The following is an 11827-nucleotide window of genomic DNA, read 5'->3' on the forward strand; positions in this document are numbered from 1 at the left end:
ACTCTCTCCCAAAACACATGGCTGACAAAGTTTAGAAACAGCCTTATTACATTTGACATGACTTTGAACGTCACATGATAAAAACCAACATAACGAACACATTTAGATACCTTTTCTTCTAATTCTATGACTATATCTTTTGGTTTTCTTGTTTGTTTACTTTAGTGAGTGCATCGAAAAACTGATACTCACGCCGTTTTGCGGCAACGAAACAACGGGAATTCAGTCGGTATAAGTTAAGTTCATTACGACATCAGAGCACTAATAAAAAAAATAAAATGTAAATGTCGAAAATAGTACGACACGCCTACAAGTTATGATCAATATGACAAGAACATGAGAACGATAATGGAACTCGCAAGTAACATATTTAAAATGATGTTTACTCGATCGTTAAAATCTGGGCATTTCGGCGATGAACCGATGTGAATTTGGCCGGTATCAGATAGGTTTGTTTCAATTCTGAAAATAAACCCAATTAATAAACTCTTCAAGTTAAATTATTTAAAACAAATAGAAAAATAAAAGATGTATATATATAAAAAAATAATTCAAATAAAATAATAAAAAAAGAACCATGCTCCACCAAAAACTACCATAGAAATACCAAATAAATACTAAAAAATAAAATCAATAACTTGAAGACTAAAAAATAATGTAAGTAACTAAACTGAAGAGAATACTTGAAGACTAACATATAATTGTACAGATTGCATCAAATATTCAAGGTCTAATATGAATGAATTAATATTATTATTAGAAACTTAGTTCACATGTACAAAGGCATTGTGCCATAATCAATAACTGCTACAATATAGTAGTATGCAACACCCTGGCTATATTAAGTACCAAAAAAAAAAGATTTTTACAACCTAATCAAACTACCTTAAACTCACATAAAAAATCTAAAACAATTGTTAAATTCTCTCAAATCAACTTTTCTTTTTGCTCTTGAGAAAAGAATCATAACCCTAATTACCAACTGTTTTGTCACCTTCATACGACACGTGTCATCTTGTAAGCGAGTATACTATACATTATAACAAGCTTTAAAGTTTAAACCATCATATTCAAGTCTGTTAAATCATCCATTGGTATTTCAAGTCCCATAAAATCATCTCCGTCATCGTGTAAAACATCATCATCGATATTCAACCATGAGCCGATATCTTCCCCTTGACCACCAAAGTCAACCATTTCAGGAAGTTGCAGGTGCGACAAATCAAGCGGTTCCTCGAAGGTTTCCAGTAATGTTGACTCATCCTCTTCATTGACAATCGGGTTTGGAGCAAAAGCCGATTTTGCCCTTTGTTGATCCGAGAAATTACCAGGACTGCCATTGACTGATGCAGTTGTTTTCTGTTTTTGTTTTGCTTTGACTTTTGCAGGTCGACCTACTTTAGGACCTCCGTTTCTTGGGTCCCGCTCGCTTCTTTTTCCTTTTACGCTATTTATATTTACCCTTTCTACCCCTGAAGATGTACAAGCCACATCATCAAGATACAATTCTCGAGTCTTACCCCTGCTTGACCATACATCATCTTTGACTATGTCTTGGTTGGTCAACATACCGCTTACTTGTGTACCTGGTTGGTCAACATAGTCAACTCACTTACATATTAACTAGAAAGCAAAAAAAAAAAGTTACAAACATTTTAAGCATTTTAATGTATTACCTGAAAAATCTTGCATAAAAGTTCCGTTGACTTTCCTAGATTGTTGACCATGATTGACATCATCATCTTCTGCGTGATTATGGTGAGACAATCCCGAGTGGAATACGTCTTTAAACAAGGGCTCGCTAAAACAACTTTTCCCGGTTGTTTCAAATTCGTGGCATCGGTTTAGTGTTCGTTTGACAAAATCTAATGCGGATTGTTTAGCCGTTTTGCTACTTGTACTTTTACTATAACAACTCTGCATAATATTTATTTAACACGTAAATCAAATTTATAACTTTAAGAAAGATAAAAAAATATTATGAAAATATGATCACCAATAACAATACCATGTATTTTTGATAAGCCATTCGTGTGAGCTTTTCAAGAGAAAGTTGTTCAAATTCCCTAAAAGCAAATGGTCAAATAATAAATCATATTATCATAACGCATAGTCAAATACTCTCAAGAACCGAAAATTTTAAAAAATGAATACAATTAAAAGTATCACTTACGTCTCTTGCAGCGCGATTGTTTCCTCGGTAGACCTTAAAAGCTTATCGAATAAACTTTTCTTCCTATAAACCTGTTAATCAACTATATTAGAACAGTTGACCATAATAAAAATTCAGTCAAAAGTCAAAACAGACTTCTACCTGTTGATGATGCTTTGCTTCCAGCCTACTAATATCTTTGCTGATGTCATCATCTCCCGTGTGTACCAAATCCGGCTGTACAAAAATACCATCATGAAATAGATTCTACACACAAACTGATGCATGTATGTGCATTGTGTGCTTAAAACATGCATACATGCATATATGTGTAAATATATACACCTACCACATGCTCCGGATAGAGTCCAAGACTATGAATTTCTGTTAAAAGTCTTTCATCCATTGATGACATGCCATCATATTGATACCGAGAACCGCTTGAAAATCTTCCACTAATTTCAGGCTCAAATGCAGACTCAAAAACATTATCGTTTAACTCATCATTATTATTATCTTCTTCTGAAATTAGGGCCGAAAGAAGCCGCTGACATAGAGTAATTCCCCTAGGAGATGTTCCCGATGTTAAATATTCACAACCGCTTTCGGTTCCATTATTTGTATCATATTTAGGGTTTGTGATGTTAGCAGTAGATCCTATGTTTCCCTGCGAAAGGATAAAAGAATCAAACATTTAATTAGTTACATGTTTTTATATATAATTTAGAGTCTAAATACGAACCATTACCTCTTGCTTTAAGTATGTCACACTTGAATCCGATACAAAACCAAAATGTGGGTCCATCTGCTTCCAAAAAGGGCTAGAAAATGCATAAACTGCAATTACCAATCCACCAATTAGCAAGTTTATAAATGAACCAAACGAACACAAACTCGTTGATCGAACATGAGCGGTTAAACGAATACGCTTTTCTTAATCATGTTATTCGATAAAATATGAGTGTGTTCATGTTGTTCATTAACAAACGTTGATGAACATAAACAAACGAGTATAACTGAACATATATGACCATGTAACTCCGCGAACACCAATTATAAGTAAACGTGAATATCAATCTGCTGGGCCTAAAAATTTAGTAAAACCAGACTAGATTGCAATAGGTGATATGACAATTTAACAAAACTAGACTAAATTTTAATGGGCCTAACAATTAAATGAATGCAATAATACATAAACGAACAGACTTAAACAAACGTACACCAACAAACATAAATAAACGTATAGAACAAACATTCACATACATAAATGAACGATCGAGACTAGTGTTCATGTTTGTTTTAACTAAATGAACACAATTTTTTTGTTCATGTTCGTTCGTTTATTAAATAAATGAACATCCAGCCGAACAATTTACAGAACTTTCGGTTCGTTTACAAGCCTACCAATTAGAACCAAATAAAACAATATCCTAATGAGAAGTATTAATGAAAAAGACAACAGAACAATACCAGGATCCATAACAGCATTAGCAGCAGCCAAAAGCTCCGAATGCCCATCATCTAAAGTAGCAAATATTAGTTGACCATGATTAAAAGAGGGTTAAAAATCAATAACTGAATAGTCAACAATTCCAATACCCAAAAAATCAGTAGCAGTATATTCAGAAAGCTTTTGACGTGTATACGCTTGACGACCCAAGAGTTTTCGTGTGGCAGGACGACCTGTTTTACTGTCAACACATCATCAACATTTGAGTTTTATTAATATTATTTATTATATAAACTAAACTTTTAGAGTAAACTGTGGTTTTTGTCCCCGTGGTTTGTTCAAAACTACGGTTTTAGTCCAATAGATTCAAATTGGCGATTTTCGTCTCTGTGGTTTCATTTCATTTGCAATTAAACCCGGATTCATTAACTCCGTTAAGTCTGGTCGTTGAACCCATCAGCGTACCCCTCACGTGAGGGGCAATTTTGTCATTTTCTCCCCAAATAAACCCCAATCCTAATTCGCAAGCCCCCTCATGTGAGGGGCTGGGGTGTATTATTTGGAGAAAAAAAGACAAAATTGCCCCTCACGTGAAGGGCACGCTGATGGGTTTAACGACCAGACTTAACAGGATTAGTGAATTCGGGTTTAATTGCAAGTGAAATGAAACCACGGGGACGAAAATCGCAAATTCAAACTATTGGACTAAAACCGCAGATTTGGACAAACCACAGGGACGAAAACCGCAGTTCACTCAAACTTTTATAATTAACAAAAGACGTGAAAGTGAAACCTTTCAGGCTTATCAAAACCAAGTCTGCCATTTCTAAGCTGTTTGTCGGATCGTGCAGAGGCTAAACCCCTTGTGGTTGTTCTATGATGTTTCGCGTTCAAAAACTTATTTTTTCTGGCGGGACCGACCAAAGTTGGCTTCTTTTGACCATTGATTCTATCTTTATGTACAAATTCTTCCGACTTCCCAAACGATCTGATTTCAGCAGCCCCCGAGTCCTCACTTTCTGATAACGTAACATTACCATGGTCACCTTTCGATTTAAACTGCTTAGGAGAATTGGCGGGAAATCTTTTTGCAAACCCGCGACCATTTTCACTTATGTCACCATTATTTAAAGGGGGGAGTTCGCCGTTGGTAGGTAAAAGAGGAGTAAGGTTGGTTCGTCTAGCTGTGCGTGATATTTTTTGGGGCCTACGGTCAGCCCACTGGGCCACAGGTGGAGATGGAGACCGTGTTGATGGCCCACGTTTACGGTTGGTTGAGTTAATAAGACCAGGGTTTGACCCGTTGGAAATGGTTGCGGGTTGACCGTTGGTTAACTTAGGGACCCCACTTGGCCCTGATCTTGGACCGCGTGCAACTGCTTGTGGTTTAGTGGTTGATGAGGGGGTACCAGAAATGAAGTCTTGTCGAATATTGACCCTGATTAACATGATATTGAAACTGTTTTATAGACCACCCGATTTATGTATCCGGTTTTGATCGTTACCGAATCTGGCTAAAAACATGCATAATGACGAAAATGCCCTCAATTGTTTTCTAAATACAATAGGTTTAACCTATAACATGATGACAATTCATCAAAGAAACTTTTGTCTTTTCAAACTCGTAAGGGCATTTTTGTCATTTAACATGCATTTGGTACACCATCCAAGTATGTCTTTTGTTTCATTGATACCAATACAAGCCATAACCACGCAAAATGACAAAAATGCCCTTTTAACTTCATCGATAATAGAAGTTTAACCTAGAATACGCTGAAACCTCATCAAAGGTATTTTTTGTCTTCCCGAAAAATTTAAGGGCATTTTCGTCATTTTAACAAGTTTTAGGCTATAAGTTATGGTAGAAATGAGCCACATACTTGTTAAAAGGTCTGACATTTGTCGTAGTTTGATCTCGTTTATCATGCAGAACTGATGTGTTATCCTGCTCGGGCCTTGGGATGGAAGAACGCATACTGCCATTTGCAGCTCCTGACCTGCATCATAAATATTGACTTTTAACTAAAAGTCAACGTTAAGTATAACCAATAATCACAAAAAATAATTACCTGAACTCATCGTTTAACCTAGGCCTTGAATCAGCAAGACTCCTTGAAAGCATCGGTTTTGCCAACACTGAGCTCGTACCTGGTGACCAGTCAGCTTTTATAACCGTCCGTTTTTTCTTCATTGGCAATGTTCCATCCAGACCCTGATGAATTGCATATTTTCTAAATAAGATATAATCTTTAACACAATTTAAGTTTTGATTTTTGTGATTAACAGATAAGATACAGTTATACAAACCCTTTGATCTACCATAAACGTTCTGGTTCGTTTGTTGGGAATGACATTTTTACCCCTCTCTTCAACCTTCTGCTCAAAGGTTTGAGTACCAGAAAAAGCATCGGGACGAGACCGTTTCCTCGAGGGTATACTTGGAAAACATTTGTTGATCACCGACAATACATCACTAAAAACCTTCACTCTCTCCCTGACAAGTGAAAGATTATTATGAACTGAATCGTATACATGAAAAAAAAAATTAAAAAATTACCTGGCTTTAATAGTTGACTCGCGAAGACCGACTTTAAGTCGTTTAAGATCCTCAGGGGAATAAAAAGGCAGCTTGCTTTTAAACAAACCAGACGGTGACTCATCCGATGCACAAAGTGCAGCATTTGCAAGTTGTTTAAAATCTCCAAACCGATTACACTTATATTCAGCAGCCATTGACTTTAGGTCAAACCGCAAGCATTGTAAAAAACTAGTTACATCCTCTTGACTTACATTTACAGTACTTCTAGACATGCTTGGGAGTGAAGATAATATTGGATTTTCCATGTTGTCACGAAAACTTGCTGACCTGTCCATTAACACAGCTGTACGCGCCCCACGCTTCCCAAATTTAGCAGATGATCCCATTGCACCACTTTGTACGCATTATCTGCGTCTTAAACCCTGCCAATACAGTTGTGCATGACAAGTGTCATGGATAGATGCATAGATGAATATACATCTATAAACGAACCGAACCGAACCAGGCCTTGTTCATGTTTGTCTGTTAAGCTTTTATCGAACAAACGAACGGTTCACGAACAGCTACCAAAAGAGATTTTTTTGTTCGTGTTCGTTCATTAAGGAAATGAAATTGTTTGTGAAAGGTTCGCGAACACAAACGAACAAATACAAATGAACATGAACAACGTTTTATTTGATTTGGCTAACCGAGAACGATCATTGTCAACGGTTCGGTCCGGCTGCTAAGTTTGTGTTTGTGTTTTTTTAACATTCATACTCCTATGTTAACTTTTACACATAAACTAATCACATAATACTCATACGTATTTTTGTTTTATAGTAAAAAATTAAGCTTAAATATATACAATAAGATTATAAAATTCATTAAAAAGTATTAAAAACCTTTAATGAACAAACATTAACGAAAGTAAACGAACACATTATCGAACGTTCACGAACACGGCCTCTGTCCGTGTTCCTTCATTCAGTTAATCGAACGACATTCCTCGTTCATGTCTATTCATTTATTAAACAAACTTCCCAGTTCCCGCCAAACAGTTCGTCAGACGTTCGGTTCACTTACATCCCTAGTTAAATAGATAGATACAACACTACACATAACAGTAACACTAAAACACCTGATGATTTAAAATTTATTATATCTAAATTATCTTCCAGTTAATACAAATGTTTCCATATTACATCTACATTGGGGCAAGTTTCCACAAAACCACAAATTAGGGTAAAAAGCATAAACCTTTATTACTAAACACACAAATTCTCAATGGATCTTGATCAAACACAACTATTTAGATACCATACATATAATTATAATTCTGATCTGGGTTTGTGTAAAATCAAAACTTGAACAAATTGGGATGAATTAAGCAGCTGAAAAGACCTAGTTTCTTGAAATTGAAACCCTAAAAGTGGAATTAAGATCAAATCTTGAAAAACCCACGAGTAAATTAAGATCAATTGAAGGATAAAAGAGACGAATTTGAAGATTAATTTACCTAAAGATGGAATTGGAAGTGGTAATTGCGTGTGAAATTGGTCGATTGTAAGAAAGAATGGAAGCTTGATCGAAAATCAATTTGATTTGGGGGTTTATTTTTATTTTTCTCAAGAAAGATTCTAATAATAATAATAATAATAATTATTATTATTATTATTATTATTATTATTATTATTATTGGATTGGAAGCTGGTTTCGAAGGCACGGCAAAAGGCCTACTACCGGTATTATGATCGGAGAGGCGTTGAATCAACTGAAGTTACCATTTTGCCCATTGTTTTTTCATAAGTATTCGGGCTCGGTTTTAGGGAAAACCGAGCCAAAGACTAAAATATCGGCCTTTGAGTTTTTTGGTTTTATTATTTAGAGTTTGAAAACTTTTGGACAGGGGAAAGAAAACTGACAAAAAGTAATGAATTTGAAGCTAATTCTTTATTAGTTGCATTTAAGTTAAAGTATTTGGGTCTATCTAAGACTGAGGGGTGTGGGGCTTCAACGGGGGCGCTAGAGCCCCTCCGCTCGTGCCCCCAGGCGCTAACACCACATCACCAGGGGCGCTAGAGGGAAAAACAAGGCAGGCGTGAGCTGGTTAGCGGGAGAAGAGAGAGAGGAGGCACACCTTTTGATGTTTTTTGGACCGTTGGGGAGTCGAAAAAAACAAAAAAAATATATATTTTCTATATAATTATACTCCATTTCATCCATTTTTATACCAAAACTTCAAACCTTCACCCAAAATCAATTCATCTTCTCAACTTTTTTTAAAAAAAATTGCTGGAGATTGGTTCCCAAACCTTGATTCAGATTATCTTGACAACGATTTATGGTCGTCACCGCACCAACCGATGTTTTATTCGGAGCCGCAAGAATCATCCGGCTTTCAACCATCCAACACACAACCGTCTCCTAACTTTGTTGTTCCGGAGACACAAGAATCACAAGGTGAAGCTACGGGACCAAAAAGACGCGTCCACCGGAAAAAACCAGTTGCAACGGACGGGTCGGGACCGGCTTCGACTCCGAGGACGAAACGGAAAGCCACTCCGTGGTCATCGGATGAGAAAGAAGCCTTGTGTCGGGCTTGGATAGTCATTTCTGAGGATCGGCGTTGCGGTTGTTTTAACGTTTTTAAAAAAGATTTTTAATAAAAAAGTTAAATGGAAATCTAATTTATTTATTCATTTTGCAGCCGACTACCAACAGAGAAAGATTTTTTGGACAAAGGTTAGGGAGACGTTCTACATGCTCGTTGGGAGTACAGAGCGGAACGCCGATATGATTTCGGGTCGGTGGTCCGAAATCAGAAAATTTGTCGGCTTGTTTACTAATCTTTTCAACAGGAACAGCGGTCGTATGAGACCAAGTGGCAGTGATGATTTGGCGGTTTACAATTTCACGATCGAATAGTGGAAGCAGGAGTGTTTGCGGAGGTATGGGATGGTGAAGACGTGGGACGATTTAAAGTTGTGGGATAGGTTGAAAAGGTGTTCCAAGTGGGTTGAGCTGGTGGCGCCGGACTTTGATGCGGAAGTAGGGCCGAAACGGACTAAAACTAATTCGTCTGGAGCGTATAGCACTTCAACCGGGTCGGATTGCCGCGTTAGATTCGACCTAAACATTGCAGAGGAGGAAATGTCTTCACCATCGAGGAGGCGGCTATTGGGAAGGGACGCCAAGGGGAAAAAACCGGCTGAGGGGGAAGCCGTAAACATCGCCAATCTTGTTGAATCCCTCAATAAATTCAACAAAACCATGGAGGTGGTCTCTTATGACAAAAAGGAAAAAACTCGAATGAGATTTGGACTTTATTACTAGAGACTTCAGTAACCTAAATCCGGTCGATCAAATGCTAATGGAAAAGCAAAAGGAACGTATCCGAAAGAGGTTAATCGAAGAAGACCAAGCCGAAGAATAAGAAGAATGTTACTTTTTAGTACTTTAATTTTTATTTTATTTTTAGATATTTATGTGTTTTTTTATTAATGTGTGTTTTTTTAATAACTTATGAGTTTTATTAATAATACGTTGTTTGAATATATCTATAAAAAAATTAAAAAAAAATTTCGTTGGAGCCCCTCCACACCAGGGGCCAGGGGCTCCAACACCCCCTTATCCAGTTTCTCTCTCTGCCACACGTCATAATATTATTGGTTCTTGCCCCCACTAAAGCCCTCACACCCCTTAGTCTAATAACTATACACTAAACTATTGTCAATTCCTTTAAATTTAAAATAGGTATTACTCCATAGAATAGTAACCAACTTTGAAGTTGTTTCAATTAGGTAACTGATAAAAACTTTTGTTCCAATCAGGTCATTGAACTTTCATTTTTATTCTAATCCTAGATATTTTACCTGTATAGCAAGTAATCTAGGTTTTTTTTTTATTTTTCAATGTTTTTACTTTACATAATAACTTTTAAAGGTTGCGGAAATTAGTAAAAATGCAAAATATAATTTTAAACTTTCGAAAATTTGCAAACAAAGTTCGGAAACTTGCAAAAATTGAAAAAAAAAATAAAAAAAATGTTCAAAACGGGTTGAAACGGGTTAGGGTCAACATGTTCGGGTTAGAACGTGTCAAGATCGGAACTGGTCAAAACGGGTTTCGGGTTAGTTTTTTTTGGACCAACGAATCAGCGCGTTTTCAACACGTTACAACTCGTTTTAACAGCAAAAGCTCGTTTAAGCGATTTTTTTCAGCTCATTTCAGCACCTAACAGCTCGTTTAAGCAATTTTTCAGCTCGTTTCAGCACCTAACAGCTCGTTTAAGCGATTTTTCAGCATGTTTCAGCACCTAACAGCTCGTTTAAACGATTTTTCAGCATGTTTCAGCACCTAACAGCTCGTTTAAGCGATTTTTCAGTTCGTTTTAGCACCTAAAAGCCCGTTTAAGCATTTTTTTAGTTCGTTTCAGCACCTAACAGCTCGTTTAAGCGATATTTCATTTCGTTCCGACCCGAAACCCGTTCTTAAATCATTGATAGGTGCTGAAACAAACTGAAAAATCGTTTAAACGAGCTGTTAAGTGCTGAAACAAACTGAAAAATAGTTTAAACGAGCTGTTAGGTGCTGAAACGAACTAAAAAATCGCTTAAACGAGCTGTTAGGTGCTTAAACGAGCTGAAAAATCGCTTAAACGAGCTGTTAGGTGCTTAAACGAGCTGAAAAAATCACTTAAACGAGCTTTTGCTGTTAAAACGAGCTGTAACGTGTTGAAAACGCGCTGATTCGTTGGTCCAAAAAAAAAAGGCTAACCCGAAACCCGTTTTGACCAGTTCCGATCTTGACACGTTCTAACCCGAACATGTTGACCCTAACCCATTCCGACCCGTTTTGAACATTTTTTTTTTCAATTTTTGCAATTTTCCGAACTTTGTTTGCAAATTTTCAGAATTTTAAAATTATATTTTGCATTTTTACTAATTTACGCAACCTTTAAAAGTTATTATGCAAAGTAATAACATTGAAAATAAAAAAAAACTTAGATTACCTGCTATACAGGTAAAATATCAAGAATTGAAACAAAATGGAAAGTTCAATGACCTGATTGAAACAAAAGTTTTTACCAGTGACCTGATTAAAACATTTTTCAAAGTTGCTTACTATTCTACAGAGTAATCCCTTTAAAATAATAATTAGAAACTATAAGTTCGATTCCATTTGGTTATCTTCGATTAAGATACTGTAAGGCGAAACCAAACCAAAAGTTCAGTTTTTATATTGGTTTGGTTATTTCGATTCAACTTTTTTCGATTACGAATCATCTTTTTTTTCGATTTAATGTCCGCCTCTAAGAATATGATGCAAGCATGCCTTTGGAAAGGATAGTATTGGTATGCTTTTATCAGGGCCAGTTTGACGACTAAAGCTGTAATTGTTTCCGTTTTCTATATTTATATCATCGAAAGTAGTGTAACCCAAATTGTTAAAGTAGTGTATAACATGGTTTTGTTTTGTATGAATAGCAATATGAAATTGTGTAGGATACATAAATTGTTAAAAGTAAGTATGGGTCCATTTTAATTTTTGTTCAGAATTCTTTGTGGCACGGATTGCTACTAGTAGAACTCTAGGTGTGTACACGACTTTTCTCTAATAGTGAATAAATTAAACTTGAGATATTATTACGTGTATATTATATAGTTTTGACTCTAAGGTATTTGGTTTGCGTGTGAATCATTTT

The 11827-nt window shown here is 36.1% G+C and overlaps 1 protein-coding gene across 1 annotated transcript; it reads right to left on the bottom strand.

Moving 5' to 3' along the window:
• Positions 1–800: 800 nt before the first annotated feature.
• LOC143594246 (uncharacterized) lies at positions 801–7917 on the bottom strand. The gene is made up of 15 exons (XM_077073601.1): positions 7640–7917; positions 6160–6563; positions 5910–6096; positions 5672–5814; positions 5483–5599; positions 4396–5040; positions 3752–3843; positions 3623–3673; positions 2901–2989; positions 2502–2819; positions 2315–2389; positions 2174–2244; positions 2009–2066; positions 1677–1917; positions 801–1586 (listed from the first exon to the last, which is right to left on the bottom strand). The coding sequence occupies exons 2-15, from the start codon at positions 6525–6527 to the stop codon at positions 1057–1059; spliced, it is 2985 nt and encodes a 994-aa protein (XP_076929716.1). The 5' UTR covers positions 6528–6563; positions 7640–7917; the 3' UTR covers positions 801–1056.
• Between the last annotated feature and the right edge of the window lie 3910 nt (positions 7918–11827).

The sequence above is a fragment of the Bidens hawaiensis genome, unplaced genomic scaffold (genome assembly GCF_021521415.1).
Source record: "Bidens hawaiensis isolate Kalapana, Puna unplaced genomic scaffold, B.hawaiensis_p1.1 tig00043404_1, whole genome shotgun sequence".
Lineage (NCBI taxonomy): Eukaryota > Viridiplantae > Streptophyta > Magnoliopsida > Asterales > Asteraceae > Bidens > Bidens hawaiensis.